At 38.6% G+C, this 21,417-nt stretch overlaps 1 protein-coding gene across 2 annotated transcripts; it reads left to right on the top strand.

The window, feature by feature from the left end:
• The first annotated feature begins 606 nt into the window (after window positions 1–606).
• On the top strand, window positions 607–20,699 carry RAB23 (RAB23, member RAS oncogene family). Of its 2 annotated transcripts, XR_004957845.1 has the most exons (7): window positions 607–830; window positions 3,079–3,164; window positions 14,882–15,038; window positions 16,602–16,684; window positions 18,011–18,100; window positions 20,031–20,229; window positions 20,604–20,699. XR_004957845.1 is itself a non-coding variant. In XM_036249361.1 (6 exons), exons 1-6 carry the CDS (start codon window positions 676–678, stop codon window positions 20,168–20,170), a joined length of 711 nt encoding a protein of 236 aa, XP_036105254.1. In that variant the 5' UTR covers window positions 607–675; the 3' UTR covers window positions 20,171–20,234. The 2 variants fall into 2 exon arrangements, 1 of the variants encoding a protein (XP_036105254.1); XM_036249361.1 differs by lacking the exon at window positions 20,604–20,699 and having other exon boundaries at window positions 20,031–20,234.
• The last annotated feature ends 718 nt before the right edge of the window (window positions 20,700–21,417 follow it).

The raw sequence follows: 21,417 nt of genomic DNA, 5'->3' as shown, positions 1-21,417 counted from the left end.
CCTGCGGTCCGGAGAGACCCAGGTTCGGTTCCCGCTAAGGGCACGTACTTCGGTTGCGGTTTGTCCCCGGCCCTGGTTGGTCGTGTGGGTGGCAGCCACTCGATGTGTCCCTTCACGTCGATGTTTCTCTCTCTCTCTCCCTTCCTCTCTCTCCCTCCCACTCTATCTGTACAAAAAATGGAAAAATATCCTCGGGTGAGGATAAAAAAAAAAAATAGATCCAGAGACATGGAAGTAGGGAACAGACTGACAATCCTCAGAGGGAAGGAGGTTGGGTGGTAAACAAAGAACTTATATATATAACCAGTGGACAAGACAACAGTGTGGTGAAGGTGGGGGGGGGGGACAGGGAGGACAGTGTCATGGGAACAAAGGAGGGACATCTATAATAATAAAATAAATTCATCAAAATTTTAAAAAAGAAAGAATGATATTGTTGCTCCTCCTTTAAAGAATTTACATTAGTTAAACAGAGTAGGGAGGGAGCCTTCTTCATGGAAACAAATTCTTGCCATTTAATATAATGATTTCTTGATAAAACACAGCTTATTTTATTTTGTACTGTTTTTATGTTACAAAAATATAGTTTTATTTTCACTTTACACCACAGATTTGAGAAAAAAGATCTGATCACCTGGAGTTAAAGTTGGTACAGAAACCTTTTCAAGTCCAAAAATGTTGGAGGAAGATATGGAAGTGGCCATCAAGATGGTGGTTGTCGGGAATGGTGCAGTTGGAAAATCAAGTATGATTCAGCGATACTGCAAAGGCATTTTTACAAAAGATTACAAGAAAACCATTGGAGTTGATTTTTTGGAGCGACAAATCCAGTATGTACTTGGCCATTTTATCCTCGTGGTTTTGCTTTGTGAACTGTGTCTAAGTCTTTCATCAGAATAATAGTAACTAATTACAGTGTGGTCCGAGGTTAGGCATGTAGTGGCAGTGGCTCATGAGGCAGTTTTTGGTGGTTTTCTGTTACTTTCTTTATCTTTCCGTTTTTCTCCACCTTCATCTCTTTTCCTTTCTTCCTTCATGTGTTTTTCTGTCTTTCCTATTTCCCTCCCACCTCCCTTTTCATTTTTATCTCATATCTGTTCTGTATTTATTGATGGCACTTTAGACAGTTCTTAAACACAGACTGATGTTTGACTCTAGTGAGATTTCCTTACACTATTTTACTGGAAGGAAAGTTACTTGTCTATCAGAATAGTTCCCATGTTATACTGTGGGATCCTTTTGTTTAGAATGTCTCTTCTCTTTTTAAAACTGAGCAAGACTATATAGAAGTTAGAGAATTAATAATAATTTATTTTTATTCTAAAGAAATAAGAGATAACAGATTTGGGAGGATTAAATACTTCTTTGAAAAGGACATCTTAACTTCAAGAAATCCAATTGGATTCTCAAACACATCAAAGCAACCCTTTTTGTCATTAGTCTGAGAACTTTTTAGGATATCTTAAAGTGTAAGAGACAAACTAAAATATATTACAGAAATAAGTAACATTAAACAAATTTGACTTAACTAGCCCAGACATTAGCTCAAAGATAATTGTGTTCATTGTTGTAAATATTGTTGAATTTCTAATTTATATCCTGTTTACCGTTTTTAAAAATATTTTTGTATTTGTTTCCTTTAGATATTTGAAGAGAATTTGTTTTAAGTCTTGATGATGTTTATATTTTTGTAGTTGTTATCTGAACCAAATTATTTTATTTTATTTATTTTTACCCTCACCCAAGAACATTTTTTTGTTCAGATAGAGTGGGAGGGAGAGAGGGGAAGAGAGAGAGAGAGAGAGAGAGAAAGAGAGAGAGAGAGAGAGAAACATCGACATGAAAGGGACACATTGAGTGGCTGCCACCCGCATGACCCAAACAGGGCCGGGGACAAACTGCAGCCAAGGTACATGCCCTTAGCGGGAACCGAACCCAGGTCTCTCCGGACCACAGGCCGACACTCTAACTGCTGAGCCAAACCGGCCAGGGCCAAATTATTTTAAATATACAGTTGATTCTCATTATTTGTGGAATCTGCATTTGCAAATTCACCTACTTGCTAAAATGTATTTGTAGCCCCAGAATCAGTGCACCCAGTGCTTTGGTGGTCATCACAGACATGCACAGAGCAGCAAAATTGAGTCACCCTACGCACATGTTCCCAGTCTCAGTGAAACAAAGTGACCCACCGTCCTTTTTATTTCATCTCTCATACTGTAAATAAATGTCCTTTTAGTGTTCTGTGTTTGTGCCACATTTTTGTGCTTTTTGTTGGTGATTTCAGTGTTTATAATGGTCCCCAAGCTTAGTGCTGAAATGCTGTCTAGTGATCCTAAGTGCAAGAAGGCTGTGTGTGATGTGCCTTACTGAGAAAACACGTGTTAGATAAGCGTTGTTCAGGCATAAGTTACAGTGTTGTAGACTGTGAGTTCATTTTTAATGAATTAACAACATATATGAAATAAGGTGTCTTTAAACAGAACCACACAAAAAGCAGGGTTATATATTGATCAGTTGACAAAAATGTAACCAGGGGCTCAAAGGAATCTAACCCTATCTTTCCCCTGAGAGCAATAGTTTAGTATTTGCTAATTCAATGTTTGCTTTGACTTTATAGAAAATAACTGCCATGAATAAGACAATGGACTGTATGACAAAATAGAGTAAATTTTTCATTTGATTTAGTTTCTTTCTAAAATCAAAGGTAAACTGCTGTTCTCCTTTCTTCTTCTATCACTTGTGCCCCAGAACTCATTAGAATGGAGTAGAGAGGAGAGCAAGCCCTGACCTGAGGGAATTCCTCTTTCCCAGAACTGCTGTCTTAGCACAGCCAGTAATTGTGACTGTTGTCAAAGGGTAAAACGTGCCAGGTAAATCCAAATCATGTGTAAATTACAGCTTTGGGGGAATGTCTTTCACTTTGGTCATTGTATCAGCATTTAAGAGTATTCAGACTTTTTCAGAGTGAAAACAACAATGTTGTTTTAATACTTCCAAATTTGAAAAATAAAAATGTACGCAAATCTATATACTAAAGACATTTCCTTTACATAAGAAATTTATCTCTTGTTTCAGAGTTAATGACGAAGATGTCAGATTAATGTTATGGGATACAGCAGGTCAAGAGGAATTTGATGCAATAACAAAGGCTTACTATCGAGGTAAATTGTGGGGGTTTTTGTTTGTTTGGGCATGTTCTTTTGGCTAATCAAAGAACTTTGCCTCTTTTGTTTCTCATAGAGAGGTTTCTCTTTAAGAATACTTAAATTAATTTCAAAACATTTTTTTAAATGCTAGGTCATTATTCTTCTAAGGATCGTGTTGAGTGGTAAGTCATACTTTGTACTATAGACTGTTGGTTTTTGACTTTAGAATTACATGACTTACATAGGCATCCAAGACCTAATCAGTCAGAAACCACGACATGCCTACTTCTGACCCTAAGGTAGTGACTGTGTAGTCAGAGAATGGAATCCTATAAAAAAGTAAAGCCCCTGTAAATAAGATGACATTTTGTTATGGCACACGAAATTTCCTGGGTAAAGCCTTTTCAGTGCTGTAGGAGTTCAAGAAGTGTGGGGTATACGTGAAAGGAGAGAACTACAGCTGTAGGACTAACGACTCTAAAGTGGAGGGTTAAATTCCTCAAGAAGAGCTTAGATTGCTAAGTTTCCATTACATTTTCCTATAAAATTTTGTCCTTTTCTTTTGGAATTTAAAACAGCATTTTTAGTGTATCTCCAATTCACTGCCAGTGGTGATTGTAATGAGAGCAAAGTAACTGAAAGTTTAATCTAGTACCATGTAGCATTATGGCCTATTGATGCTTTTGAATATATATGTTGTTTTTTTCACTTTTGAAAATGTGGGATTTATTACAATAATGGTAACTGAGGTTTAATAAAAACATAATTACACTAACATATAAGCAACAAAGAAGTTGCCTTTCTTTTTTTTTTTCTTTTTATCCTCACCCAAGGATATTTTTCCATTTTTTGTACAGATAGAGTGGGAGGGAGAGAGAGAGAGAGAAACATCGATGTGAAGGGACACATCGAGTGGCTGCCACCCGCACGACCAACCAGGGCCGGGGACAAACTGCAACCGAAGTATGTGCCCTTAGCGGGAACCGAACCCGGGTCTCTCCGGACCACAGGCTGACGCTCTAACCGCTGAGCCAAACTGGCCAGGGCGCCTTTCTAAGTTGGTGCCAAGGAAACTTGACTCACTGCCTGCTCTAAGAAAACATGTTGGTTCCTTGAGAAATAACAGTGGTACACCACTCAGGTGTCATTCTAATAACGTTACCACTTCCTACTACTGCCTCTTTCTACTGTGTCCTTAAAGGCTTCCCATTTAGGAGTTTTGATTCTTTCTCCTGTGGATGCCAATTTGGATCTTGAGCACCTGTATCATGGTATGAGGTGAAATTATGCTCTTACTCCCCAAAGCTCTTAATGTAGCCTTGCTGGTGTGGTTCAGTGGTTGAGTATTGATTCACCCATACACTAAGAGGTTGCTGGTTTGATTCCCAGTCAGGGCACATGCCCAGATTGTCGACCTGATCCTCAGTAGGGGCATATGGGAAGCGGCCAGTCGATGTTCTCTCTCATTGATGTTTCTCTCTCTCTCCTTTCCTTTCTAAAATCAATAACAATAAAATTTTTTTTAGATGGTATTCTTATCAAATTGTGAATTTCATGAGCATTGACACTGTTAATTAGTGTTTCCTAAATATACAGTTTATTCTTGAGTAAAGGTTATTTATATATTTTAGTGGGGTTATTACCACAACTGCCTCCTCTCTTCTCCCCATACAACACACAGGAAAAAATAAAACAAACAGAAAACCTAGGTGGAAATATCAACAAGTAGTAGGAATGCATGAGATTGTCATTATTTTCTTTTTACCTATCTAGTTTTTTCTCTATAATGTCTTGACATGAAATATATGTTCTTTTAGTGAGGAAAAAAATAGGTTGGGCTATTTCTTTTTAAACTTTTTTTTTTAATCCTCCCTTGAGGATATTTTTCCATTTCTTTACAGATAGAGTGGGAGGAAGTGGTAGAGAGAGAGAGAGAAAGAAGCACCGATGTGTTTCAATTGGTTGCCTCCTGCACGACCCCGACCAGGGTTGGGGACCGAACTGAAGTATGTGCCCTTGACTGGAATCGAACTTTCGACTTTTTGGTCCATGAGCTGATGCTTTAACTGCTGAGCCAAACTGGCCAGGGACTTTTTAAACTTTTGATGATTTGATATGCTGGTGTTACTTTTTAACCAGTATGTTATTCTTGGAGAATATATTTATTATTATGTATCTCTAATTTTAAAGAGGCAAAACTGTGTGAGCTGTAATTATCCCAAAAGAAAGTTTAACTTTAAAAAAGGCAAAACTAGTCAAATGTCAAAAATGATTTTCCCTGGCCAGTTTGGCTCAGCGGTTAGAGTGTCGGCCCGCGGTCCAGAGAGACCTGGGTTCGGTTCCCGCTAAGGGCACATACCTCAGTTGCTGTTTGTCCCCGGCCCTGGTTGGGTTGTGCGGGTGGCCGCCATTCAATGTGTCCCTTTCATGTCAATGTTTCTCTCTCTCTCTGTCTCTCTCTCTTCCTCTCTCTCCCTCCGGCTCTGCCTGAACCAAAAAAAAAAAAGGAAAAATAATGTCCTCGGATAAGGATTAAAAAAAAAATGATTTGATGTATATAGAAATAAAAAGGAGAAAATGTTGGAACTGTATAGTTCAGTAGATCAATTGGGTCCCTGATTAAAAAAGACCAGGTAGCTAAAAATATTTTAATTTGTACTCTAGTTGAGGTATTAATACTTTCTCCATTTTTGTCATTAGGCTGTGTTCAACATTATTATCTTTTTTAAAAAAATATGTTTTTATTGATTTTTTAGAGAGAGAGGAGGGGAGGGGGAAAATATCAATGTGAGAGAGATACATGGATTGACTTTCTCCTGCACGCTCCCCACTGGGGATCGAGCCTGCAACCCGGGCATGTGCCTTGACTTGGAATCAAACTCAGACCTTTCAGTCTATGGGACAACCCTCAGTCCCCTGAGCCACACCAACTGAGCAATATTATTGTCTTTTAATTTTTTACATTTGGCTCATCCAGTTTGTTGTATACGTCTTGTTTGGTACGTTTTAGGTGTCCACAAATCATACTATGTTCCTTACTATGTGCTAGAAACTAAAAAGAACCCATAATTAGTATTTACATTTTAATTTACAGTGGGTGTTTAAATTTATTTCCACTTTGTTTCATTTGGAGTAAAAGGCTTTAAAGAGCTTTGATTTCCCTATATTTAACATTTTAAATTAAAGTAATCTCAAGCATATAAGTAGATGTCTGTTAAAACCTTTTCTTAAAATGTAACTTTTTTTAGCCAACTGTTAAAATGGCAAAGAGTGTGGGATACTGAGAGAGGTCTTATTTCAGCTTTTTCTAAGTTGTAGGAATAAACATTTATCACATCTTAATTTGAATTAAGGAACAAGCAGAGGCAGTTAAACATAAATTTGTGAAGTGGCATATTGAACATTTGTTATGCTTTCCTGTGGGGTTCCTCAGAATGCTTTTGGTTGCTGGCAACAGAAAAGCAATTTGATACTTAAACTACAAAGGTTTATTTACTTGTTCAATAGAAAAGTAGAAGTAGGATAGCTTTAGTTCTAGTAGTTTGTTCTATAACCATTAGTTCTCCGGCTTACCTTCCTCCCTGTGTGGGGTTCCTCTCGTGCTGATTTTCCTCTTGGTTGCAAGGTTGCTACCCTCAGCATTTAGAAGCCACTTGGTTTTCACATACTTACAGGGAGATGTTTACTTCCCACAACAATGGATGAAAAATCCTGAGGTTTTATCTGATTAGACTACCCTTGGCCAGATTACAATAAGTAGTAATTACCCTAATTGGCTTGGTGTACTTAAGGCCTCAACTCCTTAGAGGAAAGTGTAGTTAGCCTGTCTAAACCATGCTAATGTACAATTGGGGAGAGGTATTCTCAGGAAGGGAGGGGAACTGGATGCCAGTTAGGCAACCAGGTAATATCTGCTACTAGTATAGATTCAGATGATGATATAATTAAATATTTAAAAAGACAGGGAAGAGAAGGGTAGGAAGTATGAATTAAGTAAGATGGATTTAGTGGTGAAACACTATGCTTTATGAAATTAGGACTTAACTGACTTAAGTCCTAGAAATGTATTATTCAAGATGCATAAACATTTTGTAAATTTTATTTTTAAAAAAGAAAAATTTAACTATAATTCATTTAAAAGACCTATTATACTAAAAGCCATTGCTCAAAGGCATAATAATATTCTTCGAATACTGGCTTAATTGTATAGTGAGACATGTCGAAACATGACCTCCTTGTAAGTAGGTTAGAACAGAGCACAGATCATATTAGGAAGCCTTTTGGGGGTCCCAAATTAACTCTCTTAAGCTCTTAAGAAAGTCTAGCCTAGGCAGTAGAAAGCATACTTAGTACAGAAAGTTACATACAACATAAAATAGTTTTCATTATGCTTTTTTACTGTGATTGGTTCTAAGAAAAAGATACTTCTTTCTAGCAACATATGGAAATAAAGTTATAGATTTGAACTAAATTATCTAAGACTATATGCACTAAATGGAAGGAAACCTTTATTTCATTAAAAAACATACTTTCACAAACATAAATGAATATAAATTGTTGGAAATAAAATAGTTCTGGGCAAGAAGCTATTTATAAATTACAGTTATAAATGCAAGAATTAGAAACAACATTTAGACTCTGCAAGTCTTTCAGATTTGTTTAGAAATTATATGAGCATGGAATTGGTTCATTGAATGATTTGTATGCTTTAGATTATATGGAGTGTCCAAGAGAATAAGGGACAAGCACTTTAAACCTAGAGTAATATCTATATTAGTGTATACAGCCTTGTGTTTCTGGTTGATCTTTGCTGTTGTTCAGATTTTACGCTGTGTTCTCTAGAGCAGTGTTTCTTAGATTTTCATGTGCAAATGAATTCCCCGGGGAGCTTGTTAACAATGCAGACTCTAATGCAGTAGCTTTGGGGGAGGCTCTGAGAGTCTTCATTTCTACAACCTCCCAGGTGACACTGATGATGCTGGTCCTCAGCTACACTAGAACAAGTCTAGAGACCATCTTGTAGGGTCTTTCAGTTATTTGAGGATAGAATTACTCTCAGCACATTATGTGTCTTGGGGAGTATTTTCTGAATTACATTCAGAAATAATAACTTTTTGAATGATCTTATTAATTAGGAATAAATATTTGCTATTGGTGATCTTATAATTGACATCAAAAGTTTATTTAGATCTATCTCTATTTCCTGATGTGTAGATAAAGGGGTAGTTTGTTAACTATTAGAAGTGATTCCTTTTTGGGTGGTTTGCTGGTATCTATGATAATGATGTAACTTTTCCAGTGGTGTGATTCTTAGGGTAGGTAGAATAGAAGGAAGATTGAATAGTAGGAAAATAATATGGGGATGGAAAACACCTGCTGCCTTTAAATATATGTAAGATATGTCCAAATGACTACAACAGAGAAATTAAAACATTAACTCTCCTAAAGATGACTAGTACTAACAGAACTGGAAGTCAAAGAGAGAAAAAGAAAGGATAGCAGTGTTAACAATGTAATTAGCTAGTTATTAGTAATAAAAAAGGAGCAAAAGAGAGGCCAGACATTATAAGCATAGCCATCTGAGCAGCTTCACCAGGAAGCTGTGACTTTACACTCCTCAGTCCAGTCCCTGCAAATCACAAAGGGGAGATGGATGCATGTGCAGTAAGGTCGGGGTGATGTGGGGAATGTGCCTGTCAGTCTAACTTAAAAACAAAGATAACTGGCTAGATGGGGTGGAGCCCCTGCAAGTGCACAGAATCTTAGAAGGTTCAAATCCCCAGACAAAGGAATTCTCGTGCTCTGGTTCCTCTCTTGTTCTCTGGTTTTGCTCCTGCTTCTTGCATCCACTTGTGTTCCTAGAAGCGGTAGACTCCACACGCAAAGGACTGATGGACTGCAGCTGGGAGCACAGCTAAGTTAGCCGGATGCTGGATTGGACTGTGCAAATATGAAATGGAAACTCAGGGCGATGGCTTTAGTCCTAGCTCTGCTAAGGACACAGCTGGACTTCTTCCTTGGTGGGACGGAGGGAGAGGGGACCTTGGAATCTCGGGTTTAATTCCACACAGGCAAATAGCACTCATTCTCCCATGCCAGTCTCATAAAATTCCTTTTCTCGTGACATTGCAAACTCACTTCCATCAGCAACCCATGGAGACATGGAGGGCACCCCACTAATAACAACTGTAGAGGGTCATTTAAAAAAATTTCTTTTTTATTCTCACTCTAGGACATTTTTGCATTTATCTTCCGATAGAGCAGGAGGGAAAGAGAGGGAGGAAGAGAGAGAGAGAAACATCAACGTGAGAGAGACACATCGAGTGGTTGCCACCCACATGACCCCAACCGGGGCCAGGGACAAACCCCAACCAGGTCGTGCACCTAGTGGCAATCGAACCTGGGCCTCTTTGGTCTGCGGGCCGACGCTCATAGCTGCTGAGCCAAGCCAGCCAGGGCAAAGGGTCATTTTTGAATCAAGAATTTTTATAGTAGCTATTATGTTGAACAGGGCACAGCTCATGAAGTTACCAATATGCAACTTTTGTTTGGTCTCTCACGTTCGTTTATATTTGATTAGGCAGTAGGAAGAGGTGAAGTCTTCTTTTATCCTCAACAAAAAACCCCTTCAGCTTGTGTCTTTTCTGGTCACTCTCCAGTAATTTTTTCCAGCTGTCTTGTAATTATTTCATGAATATGATCTCAATTTGGTAATGAGATGTGCCAGGCCTTTGTATTAATCAGAACTCCAAATGTATTTTACCATTAAATATTTTCTCCTTTCTGGAGTCTTACTTAGCAGGCCAGTACCTGTGGTCTGGGAAAGGAATGTTGGCTGTCTCCTCCTCCCACTTTCTTCCCTAGCTTGCTAGAGATGTTTCTTTTATTTGTTAATCCTCACCTGAGGATATTTTTCTATTGATTTTTTTTTTTTTTTTTTTATACAGGGGCAGGTAGGGAGGTGGGGGAGAGAGAGAGAGAAAACATCTATGTGAGAGAGACATATCAATTGGTTGCCTCCCACATAACCCCCACTGGGCCCAGAGATTGAACCTTGCAACCCAGGTACTGCCCTTGACTGGGAATCAAAGCCATGACCAGGTACAGTCCTCAGGCTGGTGCTGTGACTGCTGAACCAAACCATCCAGGGCTAGAGATGTTCCTTTATTCTCCTGGGTCAGGCCTAGGAGAAGAGCAGATTGGGAGACAAGAACACTGTGGTAGGTGCTATTGTCTGATGTTGGGGCCTTTTCTCTAGGAAATCATCCTGGATTTCTCCAAGGTTTCCATTCTTGGGGGTTTTTCTTCAGGGCAAACGTATACTTTATTCAGGGAGTTGCTTTGCCCCTTTGTGGGACTCATCTTTCCACCTCCATCTTCCTTTGTGCTAAGCTCCCATCACCCGAAAACGGCCCTATTGGACACGATCTAAAACGACCCCATGCTGGCTCATCTCTTCGCATGGTTCCCTACTGGTCTGAAGTCCCGTGCACTCTGTCTGCCAGCAGTGGGAGCCGTCACTCCCAGTGCCGCCCTCTTGTCGCTTGGTCGTGCTCCCAGCCGCTGCATCTTCCTCAGGCTTGAATCAAGCAGGATCAGCCCGAGGAGCCCCTAACTGCTGGGAACGCACAGCAAGCTCCTGAAGTGGTCTTGCTGAAGTCCATTCCTGCTGGGTTAAGATGAAGAGGAGGCGAGGATAACAGAGATAGCGCCAATGGCCAGGGTGACTCATTTTTTTTATCCTCACCCGAGGACATTTTTTGCATTTATCTTCAGATAGAGCGGGAGGAAGAGAGAGAAACATCGATGTGAGAGAGACACATCAACTGACCACCACCCACAGATCCCATCCGGGGCCGGGGACAAACTGCAACCGAGATACATGCCCTTAGTGGGAACTAAACCCTGGTCTCTCTGGGCCAACGCTCTAACTGCTGAGCCAAACCAGCCAGGGCATCAGGATGACTCTTAAGCACACAGTGAGGTTTAGAAATCTTGTCCCATTATTTCTTTACCTACGCACTTGTCTAAGATCAACGCTTTCGCCAGATCCTCTCCCTAATACCTCCCCATGTTGTCCCTCCCGTGTTCATTAATTCATATTGCCCTGCGCCTAGTCCCACTTTCACTTTCTTTACACTCCCAGTAGTTGAGTCTTACCCTATAATGTTTGCTTTTAATTTTGATACTTCTTTAGTACTTAAAAGGATGTATGGTTTTTATCAGCTGTCTCCAAAATAATCTCTTGTTATGAAGGAGTACAGTTTTTTCATTCATACGAATTCAGTAGTTGCTTCCCTAAGTGCAAAGGCAACCTCAGTAGTTGAGGAGCCCCCGAGAGCAGCCCTGAGTTAGAGGGATGTGTGTTGTGCCCCGGGTGAGAGCGATGTGGGCTGTTCAGCACAAATGTGACTGTGTTTGTGAGTGAGAGCTGGCATGTCAGATGCATCCTCTAGGAAAACAATTAGTGTAATAGTCTGAAGATTTGTTTTCTAAAGTTGATACTGTGGGTTATTTTTCTGAACAACCTGATGTTTGGGACCTTTTTTCCCCTTAAAATAAACACATCCTTATTAAACTAGGAATTTGGAGGAAAAAGAAAAGATGAAGGGGAGGTAATGATAGTACTCTCCCTCACCCATCCCACCTTCTTGAAAGAGAGAGAAGGGTTGGGGTGGACAGTATTTTCTCTAAAAAAAATCCTTTCATAATGTTCTTCCTTTCCTCTTCTCAATTCTTAAAATATATGTATATATACTGACGTGCTCGAGAGAGTTCCAGAGTTGTGTAGGCTTTATAGCTGTTTCCTTTGTAAATTCTGCAAATGGTGATCTCGCACACATTTTGGAATCTGGAATTTGTCATCAGTTTTATTGGTACCTCAGTCAAAAAGAGCCCTCTTTTAACTTTTTTTGGTATATATTAGGGCTTTTTTTTTTTTTTAAAGAGTTTTCCTAAACATAGAAGAACCATAATGCATCACAGTTTGACAGAATATTTTTTATGGATGGATGATTTCAGTTAGGGGATAAAACAAGTAGTTGCCCAACATTTGTCAGAATTATTATAACTGCAAGAGTAATCCAGGTTGTGTGTCTTTGTTTCATGTTGGTAACATAGTTCAGTTAAACAGGCTGGGCTGGCGGCAGCATTCAGTCTGAAGGCCTGGAATCAGGTGGCTGTCCTGCTTCAGAGGCGTGCGCACCACTCTTTCTGAAGATCGTAGTTACTCTTGTTCTCACTTGTTTCTGTCGTCTCCTTCGGGGGTTATATTTCTGTAGGGTATTTTTTCTTCCTACTTTCTTTTCTCCTGTCCGTTGGATAGGTCTGTTTTTCTCCTGTGGTTTAGTAGGCACACATTGTCTCTTTATTCTTATGGTGATTGCCTTTAACTTAAGACACTTACTGTCTTAGTTTAACCCTTCCTCCCCTCCCAAGACCCACACAAAGCAGCTCTTGGCACAACTGGGTGGGGGTAATTTATTTGGGAAGTAGAAGTGAGAGACTAGGGAAGGAGGGAGAGAAATTTGTAGAGGGGGATGATAACTGGAGGCAATTGGGGATCCCTGTGAAGAACCATACAGGCACACCTCAGGATGGTCCCACCAAAGTGAAGTTGAGGTATCTGCCCCCCACACCCCGTGCCCCACGCATGCCCAGGCATCAATTCCCCTTAGATGATTCAACAAACCAAGGGTCCCTTCTGAAGCATCAGAAAATGCCCTGGGGCAGGGAAGCAGAGCCACCTGCAGAGGCAGGAACTGTCTCCACAGCTGCAGTGACCCAGGGGCCGAGGGCACACAGGTCCTCCAGTGTCTGCTCCATATATCAATGTTTATTTACCTCCCTTGATTACTTAAACATATCAGTGTTACATCCTCCTCTTCAGACAGGCACGTTAGCACATTCCCACATTCCTTTGGTCACTCCCCACTCAGTAGTACCCCATTAATTTTGGGGTTGTTATGCATATACTTTGTCATTTATCCTTTGATCCTTAATTTTGTAAAAAACAAAACATTGTTATTCTTAGTTAATTATTCCTGCTGCCCATATTTCTGGCACTATCTGCATAGTTTTTTGTTTTTTTATTTTATTTTTTTTTTATCCTCACCCGAGGACACTTTTTCATTCTTTTGTTCAGATAGAGCAGGAGGGGGAGAGAGAGAGAGAGAAACATCGATGTGAAAGGGACACATCGAGTGGCTGCCACCCTCATGACCAACCAGGGCCGGGGACAAACTGCAACTGAGGTACGTGCCCTTAGCGGGAACCGAACCCGGGTCTCTCTATACCGCAGGCCGACGCTTTAACCGCTGAGCCAAACTGGCCAGGGCAGTTTTTTGTTTTTTAAAAAAATAGAATTATATACTTCCTCTAAGGGTTTTTTTTTAAGTGTCTAAATTTTGTATACCTGGAAATATCCTATTGGACCCTCCAATTAAATGACAATTGATTAGATACAAAATTCTAGGTTTAAAGCTAACAAATAGAGTTTTAAAATAAAACTTAGTTCAATAAAAGTTAAAGTATGATTAAATAATGTTTTATTTGTAGTTTGAGTAAATATTAGAGTTCAAGTAAATATAAATTTATTTACCAATATACTAGTGTGATCTCTTCAGTTTTATTCTTTCAATTTTGACAAAGTCTCAGGGTGTATCTGCCTGTCTTCCCCTTAGGAATTGTGTACAATTAATTTAATCTTTGGTTTGAAACCTGTCTGGAGGAGGGAAGGTTTTCCCAGATGAAGCCTCTGCTTTGACAGTCATACTAACTACTGGTTTTCTCTTTCATCGTACGCTCTTTCCTTCCATTGTATTCCCTCTGCTGATAACAAACCTTCTAGCCTTAGAGTGTCTTAGGTAGCCCAGCATGTATGTGTGAGTCTTAGTAGGAAACTCTTATGCATGAGGGATCTGGAAAGAGGGTGTAAATAAGAAAACATGCCTCATTTCCAGGAAACCCTCCTTCCCCTAGGACCGTTTTTCTTGTTGATGACACACCTGCTTCTCGTCACTGCACCACCTGATTCAACAGCTAATTAGTAAAAGAGCTTCTTCCAGAAGGTTGCTGCTTCTATTTAATTTTAGATATTATCAATCTGATGTGATAGTTCATAGATAAAATATTGTCAATGAATATAGTGCGGGAATTATGCAGTCAAACGGGGTGAAAATTAATTAACTTTTTCCTTCTCTATTGTGTATTTTTTCTCTTGGCACTGGTTCTTCTTAAATGATGTTCGTTAGCATCATTGGTATTCTGCTACTAAAATAAGATAATAGATATTTAGAAATGTAAATAGAATGAGAAAATTCTGTGTTTTTTTCTCATAGCTTGCTCTTAAATCTGTGCTGAAAGAAATTGAGAGTGACAAACATCAACAGGAAGAAGGTGGCAGCCGCCTGTCACTTATGCTTACCATTTTACCATTCTCTCTAGCACTTCCAGTGTAATTAAATGTATCAGTAGTTCATGGTGTCCCCCCAAAAGTGTATGATTTTGAGGGCACTTTGACACTTGTACAAGTTTGAGAACCACTGTTCTTGGTAAAAATGGGTTCTTGAAATTAGAAAATAGAATTTATATGTTAAAAAATAAGCAGAATGCTAAAAGATGAGTTCGACATTTATTTACATAAAACTTGTTTTGATAGGTAAAAGTTGCCCTCCCCCTGCATAAGACTGTTTCATTAAAATAAATAACATTTTTATTTTGTGACTTTACAGGAGCCCAGGCTTGTGTGCTTGTATTTTCTACCACAGACAGGGAATCTTTTGAAGCAATTTCCAGTTGGAGAGAGAAAGTAGTAGCTGAAGTTGGAGATATACCAACTGTACTTGTCCAGAACAAGATTGATCTCTTGGATGATTCTTGTATAAAGAAGTAAGATGGCTACTGTTGAGTGGGTGGTGATAATTTCATAAAGTTAAAACCAATTTTAATTTATGCATAGACTTACAAAACTTAGGGAAGTTTATATAAAGAGTACCTTATATTTAAATTTTCTGTGAGCTATTCTATGTGATTGGTTTGGTTTTTAGAGAAGTTCATACTGAATTTTAAATAGAGAAAATTAAAGGATTAAATTTTGAAGGCCCTTTTATAATTCTAGTCTTAGGTCTTTGCACCACAAATCTAGGTCTTAATTTTAAGTAAAATCTAGACGCAATAAAAATGTTAAGAAAAACATTCTTACTATATGTAAAAATGTTAAGAAATATGCTTTAATATAGAATAAGTAGATAACCTATGTTGATGAGTTTAAACAGATTAGTTCAGATTCATATTGTTTTGTATATTCAGAACTATTATGCTCAAATTTGTGGATGGAGTTTAGCATCCATATCATTTTTTTTATAGTATTTTTTCATTGTATTATTAAAGTTTTGCTAGCTTTGAATATCTTTGCTTGGTATCTACATTATTGTTTTATGTGTTATGTTAGTTATCTGTTGCTGTATAACAAATTAGTCTAGAAGTTTATAACAAATTAGTCTAGAACTTAGTAGCTTAAAACAACAGACATTTATTATTTCAGTTTCTGTAGGTCAGGAATTTGGGGTTGTTCTGTGTCAGGGTTTTTCATGAGGTTGAGTCAATATGTCAGTTAGGCCTTATAGTATTCACACCAAGACTTGACTGGGGCTGGAGGATCTTCTTCCAGGGTACTGTACTCACTCGGCTGTTGGCAGGGACCTTAGTTCCTTGCTCCACGGCTGCGTGAGTGTTCTCACAAGGCAGCTGGCTTCCCACAGCAGGCGTCCCAGAGAGCAGAGCAGGAGCCACATTCTCTTAGGACCTTGTCTCAGACGTCACATACTATTGCTTCTGCATTTTCTTGATCCCATAGACCAACCTTGATTACAGTGTGGGAGGAGACTACTCAAGGATATGAAGACCAGGAGGAGGGTAGGGAGATGGGATGGAATCATTGGGAACCATTTTGGAGATTAGCCACTACAGTCTTAATAAAACCAGGAGTCCACATTAGGAGTCCCCTCTCGTGGAGACAGCCATTAATTACTATATTGACTTTGACTTTGGCAGCAAAGTGGTTTCCTAGCCAGTGAGAGTAAAATAATGCAATATATGATTTTCAGAGTATAATTAAATTCAAATGTTTTCAAAAACAGAAGAGAGAAAATTGAAGTATTATATAAAGAAAAGTGATATTTTACTATTTTAAGGCTAGAGTTTAGTGACTTTATGGAAAAGTGTCTGTTTACAGTTACAGTATAATTTACAGTATAATGGTTGGTGTTTATCCCCCAAGAGTAGTGACAACTAAAAACCCTGTTCAAGCACAGAGAACACAGCTTTAACTGGTCTGGAACATCTGACACCCCCTTTCCAGTTGTATCAGTAAATGTAGTAAAAGTGATTTTTTTAAAAAACAAGTTATCAGAAAGTACCTTTATAATGAGCATTTTTTAAATTGATGTACAGCGAGGAAGCTGAAGCACTGGCGAAAAAGCTGAAGCTGAGATTCTATAGGACATCAGTGAAGGAAGATCTAAATGTGAATGAAGGTAAATGCCTTTAAAAAATTAACAGGAAACATAACAGTCTGAGGAATACAGTAGACCCAGAAACATGGAAGTAGGGCACAGACTGACATCTGTCAGAAGAGGGAGTTGGGGGGTGGGAAGAGATAAACCACAGAACTTACATGCATGTATGCATGACCAATAGACATGGACAACAAAGCTGGGGACAGGGCGGGTGTGGGGTGGGGAGGGGGGTGCCAATGGGGTAAAAAAGGAGAAACATCTGTAACAAAAAAATAAATTAAAAAATTAAAAAAAAAATTAACAGGAAGTTTGTTTTATTCTTCTTATCACTTTTCTGTTGTGTATTTTGAAAACATTTGTAATGAGAATAGAATTTTCTTGTCACCCATCTTTAAGAAAAAATTAAAAGCATACTGTATCGTAGAGTTAGAGTTTATAATTATTTATAATGTCTTGGAATACTTGTTACTCTACAGCAAACTCTGCTGGGTGTTTTGTTTATCTTTAAAAATAAAACTATGTGTGAGTGTGTATGCATGTGTGTATTTTTATGCATACCTCTTAAAATTATCGAATTGTTTTAGAACTCCACAATAGTGAATATTCCATTAGGTAGTTGCAATGACCTTAATTTGTTTAATAATATTTCCTAGTTTAAGAAAGTAAGATTAGAGAAAGATGATTGTTATATTTCTCATTCCAGAATTGCTACTTTTTTTTTTCTTAATTGATTTTAGAGAGAGAGAGGAAGGGAGAGGGAGAGAGAGATAGAAACATCGATGAGAGAGAACATCAATTGGCTGCCTCCTACATGCCCCCCACTGGGGATCAGGCCCACAACCTGGGCAAGTGCCCTGACCGGGTATCTAACTGGCGACCTCTTGGTGCATGGGTCCGACGCTCAACCACTGAGCCACACTGGCTGGGCAAGAATTAGTACTTACTGTATTTAGGTAGCAACTAGATTGTTGCTCAGGTGTCTTCTGGGTAGTTTTTTTCACCTAAACAAATGAGACATCCTTTTAAGACTAAGTCATTTAGTGCTGCTGAATATTAATCACTACTGAAGTACTTAAAACTAAAGAGCCAATGATTACAAATATTATTTCATTTCTTTTCCAATAATATGCCACTAAATATTTATTAATATTGCTTTTGTTTTAGGTATTGCTGAAATAAATTTTAAAAGTTGAATTTTTCAACTAGATTGTGTGCTTCTAATTCTAATTTAATTTTAAATTTGTTTAGTAAATATAAATATTATAGTACGTGATATGAAATAACTTATTTTACCTGCATAAGTCATACTGACCTGGTAGGGTTTTTGTTCTTGTTTTTTTCTAGTTTTTAAATATTTGGCTGAGAAGTATCTTCAAAAACTCAAACAAGTAGCTGAGCATCCAGAAGTAAGGCATTCCAGTAGTAACAAAATTGGTAAGTGCCCAGGAAATTTTAGACCCATGTTTACCTAGTAAATTTATTTTCCATTCATTATCATATTTACTATTTTTTATACAATGTTCTTATTTAAGAAATGTGATTAGAAAGTGTTAGATCAGCGATTATTAAATTTAGTAGTATCAGGTGTCTTATTAAAGGTATATGGATTCTCATTAAGGAATATTAAGGCTCTCTTCCTTCCTGTGCGGCCTCATGCCCCACTATTATGTATGTACCCCTTTTCCCAGCTCCACCAGACATCTTGCTCTTTCTTGAACGTACCCGGGGCTGTCTTACTTCTTCACTCCGCTCATTTTGGTTCTCCCATCAAGAGTAACCTCCCTTTCCCATCTTCTGCCAGAGAGCTACTTGCTCCTCATGGACTATCTAGCAAGCTCCCGCAGCAACATCGCTGGCCTCATGCTTTTCTTCTAAATGAACAGAGATCTAAGTGCAGGACTTTGCCAGGCGTCTAGTTCCACCTTCTTCATGTAGTTCCTCCATTCTTATAAATTGGATGTAATTAAGTGGTCCTTCCTTTGAACCATCCATGGAATCTTGTGTCTCTTTTATGGCACTTAACATACAATGTCTTATAACGTTACTTCTTTGTATACTAACGCACCTCATTTACTAGACTGTAAGCTTAAAAAAAAAAAATAAAGATTGTAAATGTCCTTTGGGCAGGAATTGGTCATAGTCACCTTTGTATTGTTGATAGTGTCTCTGGCCCAGAGTTTTGTGTATTAAGGATGATAAATAGTTCAGAAAGACCAGCACAGTTCTAAACAGAAACTATCATAGTTAAGGTTTTAAAAAATTTACTCCTTTTATCTACTCATGACTAATTATCTGTAAACCATTTTGTTGTTATTTTAGGCTAGATAGGAAAATCCTACATGACTATCAGCTTTTACATATGTAATATTTTATTAACATAAAATATCACAAATACTATAGTTAACTACGAATCAGGTATTCTTGAGGAAGTTATATGACGTAAAGTTAAAGTGAAATTATTACAATTATCTTATTTACTGATTCCATATTTCAAAAATAGATTAGTGGAAAAACCAAGAATCATGTGTAGAGTATGTTAGTACTTGGGTAGCAGAGGGAGGGAAAAAGGATGTATATGCATAAAATATCTCTGGGAGGGTACATAGGAAAACTGGTAAAACATGCTTGCCTTAGGGGAGAAAAACTGGTGGTGGTGGGGACTAGGGTGGAAGGGATACCTCACTGTGAACCCTTTTTTACCCTTTGAACTTTGAACCGTGTGTCCTGGCTATTAAAAAAAAATGAAGCCCTGGCCGGTTGGGCTCAGTGGTTAGAGCGTCGGCCTGCGGTCCAGAGAGACCTGGGTTCGGTTCCCGCTAAGGGCATGTACCTCGGTTGCAGTTTGTCCCTGGCCCTGGTTGGGTCATGTGGGTGGCAACCACTCGATGTGATGTGTCCCTTTCACGTTGATATTTCTCTCTCTCTCCCCCCCTCCCACTCTATCTGAACAAAATATCAAAAAATGTCCTCTGGTGAGGATAAAAAAAAGTAAAAAATAATAATAATAAATGAAAACAGCCCTGGCAGTGTGGTTCAGTGGTTGAGCATCAACCCATGCACCAGAGGTCGCAGGTTTGATTCCCAGTCAGGGCACATGCCCAGGTTGTGGGCCCGATCCCCAGTGGGGGGTGTGCAGGAGGTGGCCAATCGATGTTCTCGTTCATTGATGTTTCTGTCTCTTTCTCCCTATCCCTTCCTCTCTCTGTAAAATCACTAAAGAAAAAAAAATTTTTTTTTAAATAAATGAAAACAAAGGCTTACAGTTAGAAATATTACTGATTCGGTAAGAAGCTGGATGCAGTGTTCAGTAGGTAACCCTGAGACATAGCGTCAAACTCTTGTGTTTTCCTTCAATTTATTGCAGGTGTCTTTAACACATCTGGTGGAAGTCAGTCGGGTCAGAATTCAAGTACCCTTAATGGTGGAGATGTCATCAATCTTAGGCCCAACAAACAGAGGACCAAGAAAAACAGAAATCCTTTTAGCAGCTGTAGCATACCCTAAAACATTTTAGGCAGGAAAGAAATTGTGCAATTCAGTGAGAACTGTATCCAGCGGTCATGGTATGTTTCAAGTTTTTAGCAGACTTTGCACCTAACGGCTCTCTCAAAGTTGACAGAATTAAATACTGTTCTGCAGTGCTTCTCAGAATGGAGATCTTTGGTGAAAAAATTACTGCCCTGTGGACTCATTTTACTTTCTTTTACATTTGACGAAGCTTCTCCTGTTTTTGAAGGAATGCTGTAAGAAATGACAAAAACAGGTTTTGCTGAATTTTAAATGCTGGAAAACATAAATGAAATGCTTAAATATATTGATACAGATTTTAATATTATGGGTCAAGGAAAGATAGCAAGCATTCTTTTTCTGAAATTGGTCATCTAGCTTTTCTGGAAAATATTGAGTCCAAGTACTTACAAACAAATAATACTAACAGGTAAACCCCAAGTCTCTTCAGACTGCTGTGTGTGTACTTCGGCAGTGTTCCTTGTGCAATACCTGTGTCATGTGGGATGTGGAGGTGTGTGCAGATACTTGGTACTGAAGGAAACTGAAGGTGTGTGCAGTATTTAAGGAAACATAAAATCTCATTCATTCATTCATAGAACCATTTATACTTGTGTATATGTTAAAAGTTTTTATTTTCAAATAAGAAATTTCAGACATATATTTTGCAAAAGAGCTTGGATTTAAAGTGTTTTGTGCCAAAAATATCATATCTAATTTTTACAGGGCTTTACTATCAGAATTTATATTGTTTATAGTATCTTTTCAAAGCAGTTTTCCTCTCTGACGGGGTAGACAAAACAGGAGTGTAAACATTTTAGTGTTAGAGCATCTCGCAGGTGAGACTGCAAAATCTTTTCCACATGTCCCTCCATAAGCACGGTGAGCCTGTGCTGGCCAAGTCCTTAGCAGACAGCATGTCTGCGGCTACTCCTTAGGGCCTGGGGACCGCGGTGGTGCTTCCTGGGCCTTTTGCTGCTGACTGAAACGCAACTTTGAATTTTTAGGGTTATGCCGACAATCTTTAGATATGCACAAGAGGTGATCCTTTGTTATAATCCACATCATGGAGTTTATAAAGCCCTGCAACTGTAAAGCATCTTTTTGTTTACACATTTTTGTATAGTATTTTAAGATGATCACTTAAAAAATTTCTATAATCTTTACTTTGTACAGCACTTTCTCAAGACCTCTGTCAGGAAAAAATGTAAAATAATTTCCTTTAAGAAATGATTTTAATATGT

Source organism: Molossus molossus, unplaced genomic scaffold (genome assembly GCF_014108415.1).
Source record: "Molossus molossus isolate mMolMol1 unplaced genomic scaffold, mMolMol1.p scaffold_m16_p_8, whole genome shotgun sequence".
Taxonomy (NCBI): domain Eukaryota; kingdom Metazoa; phylum Chordata; class Mammalia; order Chiroptera; family Molossidae; genus Molossus; species Molossus molossus.
This window is presented reverse-complemented; position numbering and strand designations above follow the sequence as displayed.

Coding starts and splice junctions, on each gene's coding strand:
- RAB23 (XM_036249361.1), top strand. CDS start 676: ATGTTGGAGGAAGATATGGAAGTGGCCATCAAGATGGTGGTTGTCGGG. Junction 831..3,078: donor TTTTTGGAGCGACAAATCCA/GTATGTACTTGG, acceptor CTCTTGTTTCAG/AGTTAATGACGAAGATGTCA. Junction 3,165..14,881: donor AACAAAGGCTTACTATCGAG/GTAAATTGTGGG, acceptor GTGACTTTACAG/GAGCCCAGGCTTGTGTGCTT.